This window comes from Coregonus clupeaformis, unplaced genomic scaffold, assembly GCF_020615455.1.
Source record: "Coregonus clupeaformis isolate EN_2021a unplaced genomic scaffold, ASM2061545v1 scaf0275, whole genome shotgun sequence".
NCBI classification, from domain to species: Eukaryota; Metazoa; Chordata; class Actinopteri; order Salmoniformes; family Salmonidae; genus Coregonus; species Coregonus clupeaformis.
Genome location: NW_025533730.1, coordinates 443,533 through 459,747, shown reverse-complemented (window position 1 = coordinate 459,747; position 16,215 = coordinate 443,533). Strand labels below are relative to the sequence as shown.

Sequence of the window (16,215 nt, the reverse complement as noted above, 5' to 3'; positions counted from 1 at the left end):
CCTCCTCCTCCACTTCCTCTTCCTCCTCCTCCTCCTCCACTTCCTCTTCCTCCTCCTCCTCCTCCACTTCCTCTTCCTCCTCCTCCTCCTCTTCTGTCCTCCTCCTCCTCCTCTTCCTCTTCCTCCTCTTCCTCCTCCTCCTCCTCCTCTTCCTCCTGATGATTGAGACTCCATATACGTGATGTATAGATGTGTATTATTATTATACACACTTACCTGTTTTCTTTTTCTTTCTGTAAATTGAATTATTTTCTACATTTGAAATGCATGTGGACCCCCCACATACACACATACACACCTGCCATCTCTGCCAGTCCTCTGTTTTGGGAACTTGGTGGGTAATGTGTGGAGCTCTAAGGGTCGTTCCACCCAGTCCTCTGAGCCCAGGCGGAATCCCTCCTCTTCAGGACAGAGTAAGTCCCCTGGATGTGTCCCCCCTGTCCACTGTCTCCTGGGTCTCCCCTCAACCACTGTGGAGAAACCTGTCCCCTGTCCACTGTCTTCTGGGTGTGTGTCCCTTCTACTCCCTCCTCCTCAGTCCAGAGTAAGTCCCCTTCTGCTGAGGTAGAAAACCCTGGCCATGTCACCTGTACCCCCTGGGCCTCCACTCAAACACTCTGGAGAAACCTGTCCCCTGTACCCCCTGGGCCTCCACTCAAACACTCTGGAGAAACCTGTCCCCTGTACCCCCATGGGCCGCCACTCAAACACTCTGGAGAAACATGTCCCCTGTACCCCTGGGCCTCCACTCAAACACTCTATAGAGAAACCTGTCCCCTGTACCCCCACTCAAACACTCTGGAGAAACCTGTCCCCTGTACTCCCTGGGCCTCCACTCAAACACTCTGGAGAAACCAGTCCCCTGTACCCCCTGGGCCTCCACTCAAACACTCTGGAGAAACCAGTCCCCTGTACCCCCTGGGCCTCCACTCCAAACACTCTGGAGAAACCTGTCCCCTGTACCCCCTGGGCCTCCACTCAAACACTCTGGAGAAACCTGTCCCCTGTACCGCCTGGGCCTCCACTCAAACACTCTGGAGAAACATGTCTGTCCCCCTGTTTCTGTCCCCCTGTCTCTGTCCCCCTGTCCCTTGAGAAGATAAACCATAAACACGCACAATATTTCTGGCGAAGTGATTAAGTCAAAGGCCGCATTTCCAGGCTGACTACATTGCAGACTCCTGCCAGATCTCACAACACCTGGATAGATATATAACATATCAGCTAACCACATCATATGATATAGTAATCTGATTATCTATTTAACATATCAGCTAACCACATCATATATAGTAATCTGATTATATATTTAACATATCAGCTAACCACATCATATGATATAGTAATCTGATGATCTATTTAACATATCAGCTAACCACATCATATGATATAGTAATCTGATGATCTATTTAACATATCAGCTAACCACACTCATATATAGTAATCTGATGCCCACAACCATTGTTGATGCAGTGCAACGTCTGCAATGTAGTCGGCCTGGAACACGGCCATAGATATGTTTGTTAAGCAGATGACAAGTGGTTTTGTTTTCCACTAACACCCCTCCCAGTCTGCACTAACACCAGTAAAGGTAACTCAAACCAGGGCTGGGGTCAATTACATTTCAATTCCAGTCAATTCAGAATGTAAACCAAATTCCAGTTCCATATTTTCCTTATTGAAAATAATTGGAATTGTATGTCCTGAATTGACTGAAATGGAATTGACCCCCGACCCCGGTTCAAACTCCCATAGTCATTTTTTTTCTCCCAAATGGCACCCTCTTCCCTACCAGCAGTAGTGTACTATAGGGAATAGGGTGCCAGGGCCCATTGGGCTCTGGTCTAAAGTAGTGTACTATAGGGAATAGGGTGCCAGGGCCCATTGGGCTCTGGTCTAAAGTAGTGTACTATAGGGAATAGGGTGCCAGGGCCCATTGGGCTCTGGTCTAAAGTAGTGTACTATAGGGAATAGGGAGCCGTTTGGGACACATCCACTAGTTCTGTTCCCTTCTCTGCACTGAGTGTTTGATTTGAATAACAATCTTTGTCATGGAAAGAAAGTAAACGTGTTATTATGATTATTATTGTAATTATTATTATTGTTATTATTATCATTGCTGTTGTTATTGTTAATATTATGATTTATTGTTATTTTTATAGTTATGGGTATTAGGCTTATTGTTATTGTTATTATTAGTATTAGTGTTGTTGTTATTGTTATTATTATTGTTGTTATTATTGTTGTTGTTATTGTTGTTAATATTGTTATTATTGTATAATATAATATGTTATTGTTATTATTTTATTATTATTATTATTATTATTATTATTATTAATTATTGTTGTTATTATTATTATTATTATTGGTATTATTATTGGTATTATTATTGGTATTATTATTGGTATTATTATTGGTATTATTATTGGTATTCATATTATTGTTATTGTTATTATTAACGTTATCATTCTTCGCCAGACTTTTGCCTGATGATTTTAGGGATTGCAGAATTCTCTTAACTCCCCCCAAAAAAAAAATCGGAAACTCCGGTTGGAGGATTTCAGATTTTCTGATTTCCTGCATATTCCATCCTTATTCCGGGAATCTTCCATCCGTAATTACTGGAAAATCTGGGAATTTTTGGGAAATTAACAGATTTTTTAAAATCACAGTCTGTGAGTTTTAGACAACTGAAATAATAACTTTCATAAATTAATAAAATACATAAATAAAATAAAATAAGAAATACATTCTTTACGTTATAATAACTTATGTTGGAATGGACCAGCAGCCATGAGGTGAATGTATGTCAGATTGGGTTATGTTGGAACGGGACCAGCAGCCATGAGTTAATGTATGTCAGATTGGGTTATGTTGGAACGGGACCAGCAGCCATGAGGTAATGTATGTCCGATTGGGTTATGTTGGAACGGGACCAGCAGCCATGAGTTAATGTATGTCAGATTGGGTTATGTTGGAACGGGACCAGCAGCCATGAGTTAATGTATGTCGGATTGGGTTATGTTGGAACAGGACCAGCAGCCATGAGTTAATGTATGTCAGATTGGGTTATGTTGGAACGACCAGCAGCCATGAGGTAATGTATGTCAGATTGGGTTATGTTGGAACGGGACCAGCAGCCGAGGTAATGTATGTCAGATTGGGTTATGTTGGAACGGGACCAGCAGCCATGAGGTAATGTATGTCAGATTGGGTTATGTTGGAACGGGACCAGCAGCCATGAGGTAATGTATGTCCAGATTGGGTTATGTTGAACGGGACCAGCAGCCATGAGGTAATGTATGTAGATTGGGTTATGTTGGAACGGGACCAGCAGCCATGTTTTGATGTATGTCAGATTGGGTTGATGTTGGAACAGGACCAGCAGCCATGAGGTAATGTATGTCAGATTGGGTTATGTTGAACAGGACCAGCAGCCATGACGTAATGTATGTAGATTGGGTTATGTTGGAACAGGACCAGCAGCCATGAGTTAATGTATGTCAGATTGGGTTATGTTGGAACAGGACCAGCAGCCATGTTTTAATGTATGTCAGATTGGGTTATGTTGGAACAGGACCAGCAGCCATGAGGTAATGTATGTCAGATTGGGTTATGTTGGAACAGGACCAGCAGCCATGAGTTAATGTATGTCAGATTGGGTTATGTTGGAACAGACCAGCAGCCGCGAGTAATGTATGTCGATTGGGTTATGTTGGAACAGGACCAGCAGCCATGAGTTAATGTATGTCGATTGGGTTATGTTGGAACGGGACCAGCAGCCATGAGGTAATGTATGTCGATTGGGTTATGTTGGAACGGGACCAGCAGCCATGAGGTAATGTATGTCAGATTATTCGACTTCACACTGACGTTAAATACGTAGATGTTTGTCTGACGTTGTACTGAGGTTATATTGACATTAAGATTGACGTTGAATAGACGTTGGTTAGCAGACTTAGGTTGGGCTGATGTTGGGATAAGGTTGCAAAATTCCATTAGTTTTCCCAAAATTCCCAGGATTTCCAGAAATCCAGAATAAGCATGAAAAAAATGGAACCCTCCAAACAGGATTTCGGAAATGCTACCAGAATGTTGCAACCCTATGTTGGGCTAATGTTGACCTGAGGTTGTGGTGAGGTTGTGGTGAGGTTGTGGTGATGTTGTGGTGAGGTTGTGGTGATGTTGTGGTGAGGTTGTGGTGAGGTTGTGGTGAGGTTGTGGTGATGTTGTTGTGAGGTTGTGGTGATGTTGTGGTGATGTTGTGGTGATGTTGTGGTGATGTTGTGGTGTTGTTGTGGTGAGGTTGTGGTGATGTTGTGGTTGTGTTTGTGTGTTGCAGCTCGGAAGCAGGAAATTATCAAAGTCACAGAGCTGCTGATCGAATCCATCAACAACGGAGACTTTGAGGCCTCGCGTGAGTCCTGCTGTGTGTGTGTTTAGGGCGAGGACATGTGTGTGTGTGTGTGTGTGTGTTTGTGTTTTGGGCTAGGAGATTTGTGTGCGCTTAGGGCTAGGAGATGTGTGTGTGTGTGTGTGTGTTTAGGGCTAGGAGATGTGTGTGTGTTTAGGGCTAGGAGATGTGTGTGTGTGTGTGTGTGTGTGTGTTTGTGTGTGTGTGTGTGTGTGTGTGTGTGTGTTTAGGGATAGAGATGTGTGTGTGTGTGTTAGGGCTAGGAGATGTGTGTGTGTGTGTGTGCTTAGGGCTAGGATATGTGTGTGTGTGTTTAGGGCTAGAGATGTGTGTGTGTGTGTGTGTGTGTGTGTGTGTGTGTGTGTGTGTGTGTGTGCGGCTTAGGGCTAGGGAGATGTGTCTGTGTGTGTGTGTGTGTGTGTGTGTGTGTGTGTGTGTGTTTAGGGCTAGGAGATGTGTGTGTGTGTTTAGGGCTAGGAGATGTGTGTGTGTGTGTGTGTGTGTGTGTGTGTGTGTGTGTGTGTGTGTGCGTGCGTTTAGGGCTAGGAGATGTGTCTGTGTGTGTGTGTGTGTGTGTGTGTGTGTGTGTGTGTGTGTGTGTTAGGGCTAGGAGATGTGTGTGTGTTGTGTGTGTGTCTGTGTGTGTGTGTGTGTGTGTGTGTGTGTGTGTGTGTGTGTGTGTGTGTGTGTGTGTGTGTGTTTAGGGCTAGAGAAGTGTGTGTGTGTGTGTATTTAGTAGGAGATGTGTGTGTGTGTATTTAGTAGGAGATGTGTGCTCTGTGTGTGTGTGTGTGTGTGTGTGTGTGTTACTCTGGTTCTTTGGGCTTGTTGTTCCACCACACTGCAGCTGGGAATAGGGTGCCATTCTCTGGTCTAAAGTAGTGCACTATATAGGGAATAGGGTGCCATTCTCTGGTCTAAAGTAGTGCACTATATAGGGAATAGGGTGCCATTCTCTGGTATACATAGTGCACTATATAGGAATAGGGTGCCATTCTCTGGTCTAAAGTAGTGCACTATATAGGGAACAGGGTGCCATTCTCTGGTCTAAAGTAGTCACTATATAGGGAACAGGGTGCCATTCTCTGGTCTAAAGTAGTGCACTATATAGGGAATAGGGTGCCATTCTCTGGTCTAAAGTAGTGCACTATATGGGAATAGGGTGCCATTCTCTGAGTCCAAAGTAGTGCACTATATATGGAATAGGGTGCCATTCTCTGAGTCCAAAGTGAGTGCACTATATAGGGAATAGGGTGCCATTCTCTGGTATACATAGTGCACTATATAGGGAATAGGGTGCCATTCTCTGGTCTAAAGTAGTGCACTATATGGGAATAGGGTGCCATTCTCTGGTCTAAAGTAGTGCACTATATAGGGAATAAGGTGCCATTCTCTGGTCTAAAGTAGTGCACTATATAGGGAACAGGGTGCCATTCTCTGGTCTAAAGTAGTGCACTATATAGGAACAGGGTGCCATTCTCTGGTCTAAAGTAGTGCACTATATAGGGAACAGGGTGCCATTCTCTGGTCTAAAGTAGTGCACTATATAGGGAATAGGGTGCCATTCTCTGGTCTAAAGTAGTGCACTATATAGGGAATAGGGTGCCATTATCTGGTATAAATAGTGCACTATATAGGAATAGGGTGCCATTCTCTGGTCTGAAGTAGTGCACTATATAGGGAACAGGGTGCCATTCTCTGGTCTAAAGTAGTGCACTATATAGGGAATAGGGTGCCATTCTCTGGTCTAAAGTAGTGCACTATATGGGAATAGGGTGCCATTCTCTGGTCTAAAGTAGTGCACTATATAGGGAATAGGGTGCCATTCTCTGGTCTAAAGTAGTGCACTGTATAGGGAACAGGGTGCCATTCTCTGGTCTAAAGTAGTGCACTATATAGGGAATAGGGTGCCATTCTCTGGTCTAAAGTAGTGCACTATATAGGGAATAGGGTACCATTCTCTGGTCTAAAGTAGTGCACTATATAGGGAATAGGGTGCCATTTAGCACAGCAGCCTGTGTTTGTTTCCAACAGGAAGATCTGTGATCCGGGTCTGACGTCGTTTGAACCAGAAGCTCTGGGGAACCTGGTGGAGGGACATGACTTCCATCGCTTCTACTTCCACAACGGTAACACATTCATCAGTAGAGTCATTGATAACTTACAGTTATTGATTAGAGATATTGATCAGCTATTGATTGGTAGAGCTATCGATCAGCTATTGGTAAGTAGAGGTATTGATCAGCTATTGGTTAGTAGAGGTATTGATCAACTATTGATTAGTAGAGGTATTGATCAGCTATTGGTTAGTAGAGGTATTGATCAACTATTGATTGGTAGAGCTACCGATCAGCTATTGGTAAGTAGAGGTATTGATCAGCTATTGGTTAGTAGAGGTATTGATCAACTATTGATTAGTAGAGGTATTGATTAGTAGAAGTATTGATCATTATTGATTAGTAGATATTGATCAGCTATTGGTTAGTAGAGGTATTGATCAACTATTGATTAGTAGAGGTATTGATTAGTATAATTTATGACCGGGTATTGTTTAGTAGTTATTGATTAGCTATTGATTAATAATTCTGTCTGTTAGTGTCTGTTACTGAGAACTACAACTCCCACTAGCTAACTAAGACCTGTCTCTCTCTCCTCCCTCCTACCACTAGCTAACTAAGACCTGTCTCTCTCTCCCTCCCTCCTACCACTAGCTAACTAAGACCTGTCTCTCTCTCCTCCTCCCTCCTACCACTAGCTAACTAAGACCTGTCTCTCTCTCTCTCCCTCCCTCCTACCACTAGCTAACTAAGACCTGTCTCTCTCTCTCTCCTCCCTCCTACCACTAGCTAACTAAGACCTGTCTCTCTCTCTCTCTCTCCTCCCTCCTACCACTAGCTAACTAAGACCTGTCTCTCTCTCTCTCCTCCCTCCTACCACTAGCTAACTAAGACCTGTCTCTCTCTCTCTCCCTCCCTCCTACCACTAGCTAACTAAGACCTGTCTCTCTCTCTCTCTCTCTCCTCCCTCCTACCACTAGCTAACAAGACCTGTCTCTCTCTCCTCCCTCCTACCACTAGCTAACTAAGACCTGTCTCTCTCTCTCTCCTCCTCCCTCCTACCACTAGCTAACTAAGACCTGTCTCTCTCTCTCTCTCTTCCTCCCTCCTACCACTAGCCAACTAAGACCTGTCTCTCTCTCCTCCCTCCTACCACTAGCTAACTAAGACCTGTCTCTCTCTCTCTCCTCCTCCTCCTACCACTAGCTAACTAAGACCTGTCTCTCTCTCTCTCGCTCTCTCTCTCTCTCCTCCCTCCTCCCACTAGCTAACTAAGACCTGTCTCTCTCTCTCTCCTCCTCCCTCCTACCACTACAACTACCACTAGCTAACTAAGACCTGTCTCTCTCTCTCTCTCCTCCCTCCTACCACTAGCTAACTAAGACCTGTCTCTCTCTCTCTCTCCTCCCTCCTACCACTAGCTAACTAAGACCTGTCTCTCTCTCTCCCCTCCCTCCTACCACTAGCTAACTAAGACCTGTCTCTCTCTCTCCCCTCCCTCCTACCACTAGCTAACTAAGACCTGTCTCTCTCTCTCCTCCCTCTACCACTAGCTAACTAAGACCTGTCTCTCTCTCTCCTCCCTACTACCACTAGCTAACTAAGACCTGTCTCTCTCTCTCTCTCCTCCCTCCTACCACTAGCTAACTAAGACCTGTCTCTCTCTCTCTCCTCCCTCCTCTCCTTCCAGCCCTGTCTAAAGGTAACAAGCCAGTGCACACCATCCTCCTCAACCCTCACGTCCATCTGATTGGTAAGAAATCAGCGATTTCTAATGATTAAAAATAATATTATAATATCTGTCATTTATCGACGCTTTTATCCAAAGTGACTTACAGTCATGTGTGCATACATATTCCATATGGGTGGTCCCGGGAATTGAACCCACTATCATGGTGTTGCAAGCACCACGCTTTACCAACTGAACATTATGTTGATTTTTTTTTGCTATGTTATGTGTTATGTAATATTGTTTATGGTTGGTATTCAAATCTACACTGTATGTACATATCAATTCAGAAAGTAAAGCAAATTCAAATTACCATTCCAAATTGTCCTGAAGCATTGAAAATAATATTGGAAATGGAATTTCAGTGTACTTACATTTTTTAAAACATTTTAGTCATTTAGCAGACGCTTTTATCCAGAGCGACTTACAGGAGCAATTAGGGTTAAGTGCCTTGCTCAAGGGCACAGACATATTTTTCACCTAGTCGGCTCAGGATTAGAACCAGCGACCTTTCGGTTACTGGCACAACGCTCTAACCACTAAGCTACCTGCTACTTCCTGAATTGAAACCGGATGGATCCCAACCCTGGTACTTATATACATTGTGTTTTATGATGTTTGACTTGAAGCAAGGAAAAGTTAAGTAATAAAAAAAGGTATATCCTAGGTGAGAACGCTGCATGCATCGCCTACATCCGTCTGAGCCAGTACTTGGACGGCGGGGGGATGCCTCGCACCATGCAGTCGGAGGAGACCCGCGTCTGGTGTCGCAGAGAGGGAAAGTGGCAGAACATTCACTTCCACCGCTCCGGCTCGCCCAGCGTACCATCCCAGTAAGAAACATCTATTAATCAACTAATCAATATCAGAACATTCACCTCCACCGCTCTGGCTCGCCCAGCGTACCATCCCAGTAAGAAACATCTATTAATCAACTAATCAATATCAGAACATTCACCTCCACCGCTCTGGCTCGCCCAGCGTACCATCCCAGTAAGAAACATCTATTAATCAACTAATCAATATCAGAACATTCACCTCCACCGCTCTGGCTCGCCTAGCGCCTACCATCCCAGTAAGAAACATCTATTAATCAACTAATCAATATCAGAACATTCACTTCCACCGCTCCGCTCGCCCAGCGTACCATCCCAGTAAGAAACATCTGTTAATCAACTAATCAATATCAGAACATTCACTTCCACCGCTCTGGCTCGCCCAGCGGACCATCCCAGTAAGAAACATCTATTAATCAACTAATCAATATCAGAACATTCACCTCCACCGCTCCGCTCGCCCAGCGTACTCATCCCAGTAAGAAACATCTATTAATCAACTAATCAATATCAGAACATTCACTTCCACCGCTCCGGCTCGCCCAGCGTACCATCCCAGTAAGAAACATCTAATCAACTAATCAATATCAGAACATTCACTTCCACCGCTCTGGCTCACCAGCGTACCATCCCAGTAAGAAACATCTATTAATCAACTAATCAATATCAGAACATTCACTTCCACCGCTCCGGCTCGCCCAGCGTACCATCCCAGTAAGAAACATCTATTAATCAACTAATCAATATCAGAACATTCACCTCCACCGCTCTGTCGCCCAGCGATACCATCCCAGTAAGAAACATCTATTAATCAACTAATCAATATCAGAACATTCACTTCCACCGCTCCGGCTCGCCCAGCGTACCATCCCAGTCAAGAAACATCTATTAATCAACTAATCAATATCAGAACATTCACTTCGCTCTGGCTCGCTCAGCGTACCATCCCAGTAAGAAACATCTATTAATCAACTAATCAATATCAGAACATTCACTTTCACCGCTCTGGCTCAGCCGTACCATCCCAGTAAGAAACATCTATTAATCAACTAATCAATATCAGAACATTCACTTCCACCGCTCTGGCTCGCCAGCTACCATCCCAGTAAGAAACATCTATTAATCAACTAATTAATGTATTAATCAGTTATAGTGATTATAAATACACCAATTTCAGAACATTCACTTCCAACACTCTGTAGTGTCCAGTGTAGACTACCTTCCCAGTCTGTAGTGTCCAGTGTAGACTACCTTCCCAGTCTGTAGTGTCCAGTGTAGACTACCTTCCCAGTCTGTAGTGTCCAGTGTAGACTACCTTCCCAGTCTGTAGTGTCCAGTGTAGACTACCTTCCCAGTCTGTAGTGTCCAGTGTAGACTACCTTCCAGTCTGTAAGTGTCCAGTGTAGACTACCTTCCCAGTCTATAGTGTCCAGTGTAGACTACCCCCAGTCTGTAGTGTCCAGTGTAGACTACCTTCCCAGTCTGTAGTGTCCAGTGTAGGCTACCTTCCCAGTCTGTAGTGTCCAGTGTAGACTACCTTCCCAGTCTGTAGTGTCCAGTGTAGACTACCTTCCCAGTCTGTAGTGTCCAGTGTAGACTACCTTCCCAGTCTGTAGTGTCCAGTGTAGACTACCTTCCCAGTCTGTAGTGTCCAGTGTAGACTACCTTCCCAGTCTGTAGTGTCCAGTGTAGACTACCTTCCCAGTCTGTAGTGTCCAGTGTAGGCTACCTTCCCAGTCTGTAGTGTCCAGTGTAGACTACCTTCCCAGTCTGTAGTGTCCAGTGTAGACTACCTTCCCAGTCTGTAGTGTCCAGTGTAGACTACCTTCCCAGTCTGTAGTGTCCAGTGTAGACTACCTTCCCAGTCTGTAGTGTCCAGTGTAGACTACCTTCCCAGTCTGTAGTGTCCAGTGTAGACTACCTTCCCAGTCTGTAGTGTCCAGTGTAGACTACCTTCCCAGTCTGTAGTGTCCAGTGTAGACTACCTTCCCAGTCTGTAATGTCCAGTGTGGACTACCTTCCCAGTCTGTAGTGTCCAGTGTAGACTACCTTCCCAGTCTGTAGTGTCCAGTGTAGACTACCTTCCCAGTCTGTAGTGTCCAGTGTAGGCTACCTTCCCAGTCTGTAGTGTCCAGGTGTAGACTACCTTCCCAGTCTGTAGTGTCCAGTGTAGACTACCTTCCCAGTCTGTAGTGTCCAGTGAGACTACCTTCCCAGTCTGTAGTGTCCAGTGTAGACTACCTTCCCAGTCTGTAGTGTCCAGTGTAGACTACCTTCCCAGTCTGTAGTGTCCAGTGTAGACTACCTTCCCAGTCTGTAGTGTCCAGTGTAGACTACCTTCCCAGTCTGTAGTGTCCAGTGTAGACTACCTTCCCAGTCTGTAGTGTCCAGTGTAGACTACCTTCCCAGTCTGTAGTGCCCAGTGTAGACTACCTTCCCAGTCTGTAGTGCCCAGTGTAGACTACCTTCCCAGTCTGTAGTGTCCAGTGTAGACTACCTTCCCAGTCTGTAATGTCCAGTGTAGACTACCTTCCCAGTCTGTAGTGTCCAGTGTAGACTACCTTCCCAGTCTGTAGTGTCCAGTGTAGACTACCTTCCCAGTCTGTAGTGTCCAGTGTAGACTACCTTCCCAGTCTGTAGTGTCCAGTGTAGACTACCTTCCCAGTCTGTAGTGTCCAGTGTAGACTACCTTCCCAGTCTGTAGTGTCCAGTGTAGACTACCTTCCCAGTCTGTAGTGTCCAGTGAGCTACCTTCCCAGTTTGTAGTGTCCAGTGTAGCTACCTTCCCAGTCTGTAGTGTCCAGTGTAGACTACCTTCCCAGTCTGTAGTGTCCAGTGTAGACTACCTTCCCAGTCTGTAGTGTCCAGTGTAGACTACCTTTTCCAGTCTGTAGTGTCCAGTGTAGACTACCTTCCCCAGTCTGTAGTGTCCAGTGTAGACTACCTTCCCAGTCTGTAGTGTCCAGTGTAGACTACCTTCCCAGTCTGTAGTGCCCAGTGTAGACTACCTTCCCAGTCTGTAGTGTCCAGTGTAGACTACCTTCCCAGTCTGTAGTGTCCAGTGTAGACTACCTTCCCAGTCTGTAGTGTCCAGTGTAGACTACCTTCCCAGTCTGTAGTGTCCAGTGTAGACTACCTTCCCAGTCTGTAGTGTCCAGTGTAGACTACCTTCCCAGTCTGTAGTGTCCAGTGTAGACTACCTTCCCAGTCTGTAGTGTCTAGTGTAGACTACCTTCCCAGTCTGTAGTGTCCAGTGTAGACTACCTTCCCAGTCTGTAGTGTCCAGTGTAGACTACCTTCCCAGTCTGTAGTGTCCAGTGTAGACTACCTTCCCAGTCTGTAGTGCCCAGTGTAGACTACCTTCCCAGTCTGTAGTGCCCAGTGTAGACTACCTTCCCAGTCTGTAGTGTCCAGTGTAGACTACCTTCCCAGTCTGTAGTGTCCAGTGTAGACTACCTTCCCAGTCTGTAGTGTCCAGTGTAGACTACCTTCCCAGTCTGTAGTGTCCAGTGTAGACTACCTTCCCAGTCTGTAGTGTCCAGTGTAGACTTCCTTCCCAGAAAATGGTTTAGTAGTGCAATAACTCATCTCCCACCACAGGAGGGCGCCACGTACACGCTTACCATGCTACTGTAATGTGTAGTGCAGTGTTTCCCAATCCTGGTCCTGGGGGACTCTCAACCGGTGCAATTTTTATTGTTTTTGCTAAGCATTAACACACTTGTATATGTTTCTGGGTTGAATCTCATTTTACTTTCCGGTGTGTGTGTGTGTGTGTGTGTGTGTGTGTGTGTGTGTGTGTGTCTGTGTGTGTATTTTACAGTTAATGGAATATCAAGCTTCAGTCTAAACTCCAAGACAGCACCAATCAACTAGCCAACCCCCTGGTCGCCATTTAACCTCTAACCCCGACCGCTCTGTATGGACATGACATCACACAGGACAAGGATATCAACCCTTAAAGGTCGTCAGTCATCCTAACCACCTAGTCAGCGTCTCCAAGGCACTCTATTCCTATATAGGGCCTATGGGACCTGGTCAGAAGTAGTGCACTATATAGGGAATAGGGTTCCAGGTCTAAAGTAGTGCACTATATAGGGAATAGGGTTCCAGGTCTAAAGTAGTGCACTATATAGGGAATAGGGTTCCAGGTCTAAAGTAGTGTACTATATAGGGAATAGGGTTCCAGAGTCTAAAGTAGTGCACTATGGGAATAGGGTTCCAGGTCTAAAGTAGTGCACTATAAGGGAATAGGGTTCTAGGTCTAAAGTAGTGTACTATATAGGGAATAGGGTTCCAGGTCTAAAGTAGCACTATATAGGGAATAGGGTTCCAGGTCTAAAGTAGTACTATATAGGGAATAGGGTTCTAGGTCTAAGTAGTGCACTATATAGGGAATAGGTTCCAGGTCTAAGTAGTGCACTATATGGGAATAGGGTTCCAGGTCTAAAGTAGTGCACTATATAGGAATAGGGTTCCATTTGGGAGGCCTGCAGCACACCGTGGCCGTTATCACTGGAGCATATTACTGACGCTTTGGTTATCTGGTTTTAAACTGTTTTGTGCATTTTAAATGTATAGAGATGTTAAAAAAAATCTACTAACTGTCCCTCCTCCCCTTTGAACTTGTATTTGTACGTGTGTTTACGTGTTGCAATACTGAAACGTTTAAAGATCAGAATGTTAAAATCGAGCTTGCTTTTGTTCTGGTGAAATGTAATAATGTTATATCTTGTGATTGTTGATAAAAAATAAAATAAAAAAACATTAAACTGCTATTCTTGCCATATCAGAGGACTTAAGAAATTACGCCAAATACTGTATGTAAGTTTATCTTTGCATTGAGCTAGTTGCTAATGTTTGGTTGAGCTAGGTGCTAATGTTTGGTTGAGCTAGTTATTAATGTTTGGTTGAGCTAGGTGCTAATGTTTGGTTGAGCTAGTTACTAATGTTTGGTTGAGCTAGTTGCTAATGTTTGGTTGAGCTAGTTGCTAATGTTTGGTTGAGCTAGTTGCTAATGTTTGGTTGAGCTAGCTGCTAATGTTTGGTTGAGCTAGTTGCTAATGTTTGGTTGAGCTAGGTGCTAATGTTTGGTTGAGCTAGTTACTAATGTTTGGTTGAGCTAGTTGCTAATGTTTGGTTGAGCTAGTTGCTAATGTTTGGTTGAGCTAGTTGTTAATGTTTGGTTGAGCTAGTGCTAATGTTTGGTTGAGCTAGTTGCTAATGTTTGGTTGAGCTAGTTGCTAATGTTTGGTTGAGCTAGTTGTTAATGTTTGGTTGAGTTAGTTGCTAATGTTTGGTTGAGCTAGTTGCTAATGTTTGGTTGAGCTAGTTGCTAATGTTTGGTTGAGCTAGTTGCTAATGTTTGGTTGAGCTAGTTGCTAATGTTTGGTTGAGCTAGTTGCTAATGTTTGGTTGAGCTAGTTGCTAATGTTTGCGTTGAGCTAGTTGCTAATGTTTGGTTGAGCTAGTTGCTAATGTTTGGTTGAGCTAGTTGCTAATGTTTGGTTGAGCTAGTTGTTAATGTTTGGTTGAGTTTAGTTGCTAATGTTTGGTTGAGCTAGTTGTTAATGTTTGGTTAGCTAAGTTGCTAATGTTTGGTTGAACTAGTTGTTAATGTATTTGGTTGAGCTAGGTGCTAATGTTTGGTTGAGCTAGTTGCTAATGTTTGGTTGAGCTAGTTGCTAATGTTTGATTGAGCTAGTTGCTAATGTTTGGTTGAGCTAGTTGCTAATGTTTGGTTGAGCTAGTTGCTAATGTTTGGTTGAGCTAGTTGCTAATGTTTGGTTGAGCTTAGTTGCTAATGTTTGAGGAATTGGGTTTGTGCAATATGACTCCTTATTTAACTCAAAAGGATTGCAAAATTCCGTAACATTTTCACAATTCCCAGGTTTCCAGAAATCCCGGTTGGAAGACTCCCAGAATCAGGGAGGGAACAAGCAGGAAATCCGAACTCTCCAACCAGGATTTCTGGAAGAACCTGCACATTTTGGGGAAAGCTAACAGTATTTTGCAAACCCCCGAATGATCTGTAAAGAGACGCTCAGCAGCAGCTAAAAGGAAGTGTCCTCCGTCCCAAATAGTATTCTAGTGCACTACTTTAGACCAGGCTCTTCTGAGAAGAACAGCGATGGCGGATGGGTTCTCCCTGTAGACGGCAGAGATATCCAACCCCTACACAGGGCCCTGGTCTAAAGTAGTGCACTATCAAAGGAATAGGATGCTATTTGGGATACACAGTGAGTGTGATATGTTTGTTTGCCTTCATATCATTGAATAAGAACTAACCGGAATGCGGCATTACGTCATTATGAGAAATAAAGACCACAGTGGAAGGAATGCATTGGGGGGCGGGATATCGGGAGTACGATTATAGAATACTAATAATAATAATAATAATAATGAGAATATCTTGTTTATATTTGTGAATCACTGAGATGTTTGTTGATAATGATATTGAACATCGGTCCTGTCTGTTCCTTCCTGTTCTCTTCAACCAGTCCTCCTGTCTGTTCCTTCCTGTTCCCTTCAACCAGTTCTCCTGTCTGTTCCTTTCTGTTCTCTTCAACCAGTCCTCTTGTCTGTTCCTTCCTGTTCTCTCTCAACCAGTCCTCATGTCTGTTCCTTCCTGTTCTCTTCAACCAGTCCTCCTGTCTGTTCCTTCCTGTTCTCTTCAACCAGTCCTCCTGTCTGTTCCTTCCTGTTCTCTTCAACCAGTCCCTCCTGTCTGTTCCTTCCTGTTCTCTTCAACCAGTCCTCCTGTCTGTTCCTTCCTGTTCTCTTCAACCAGTCCTCCTGTCTGTTCCTTCCTGTTCTCTTCAACCAGTCCTCCTGTCTGTTCCTTCCTGTTCTCTTCAACCAGTCCTCCTGTCTGTTCCTTCCTGTTCTCTTCAACCAGTCCTCCTGTCTGTTCCTTCCTGTTCTCTTCAACCAGTCCTCCTGTCTGTTCCTTCCTGTTCTCTTCAACTAGTTTCATTAGCCCTGTTTATACTTGTTTCAACATGTGTCCACATTCTGACTGTGCCCACATGTTCAGACATGCAGGTTTACACCTGGTATTAAAATGTGTCTCCTATCCATCCTCTGTGCCCACTTTGTGTCCAGATGTCCTGGTCCCTCCCTGTATGCAAATCATTTGACAGATATTCTTTCAAATAACATTTTATTTATTCATTTTAG

General features: G+C 44.3%; 1 protein-coding gene across 1 annotated transcript; it reads left to right on the top strand.

The window, feature by feature from the left end:
* Nucleotides 1-4,963: 4,963 nt before the first annotated feature.
* On the top strand, nt 4,964-12,898 carry LOC121560700 (calcium/calmodulin-dependent protein kinase type II delta 2 chain-like). Its single transcript, XM_045214544.1, has 5 exons — nt 4,964-4,967; nt 6,421-6,543; nt 8,162-8,224; nt 8,868-9,033; nt 12,860-12,898. Exons 1-5 carry the CDS (start codon nt 4,964-4,966, stop codon nt 12,861-12,863), a joined length of 360 nt encoding a protein of 119 aa, XP_045070479.1. The 3' UTR covers nt 12,864-12,898.
* The last annotated feature ends 3,317 nt before the right edge of the window (nt 12,899-16,215 follow it).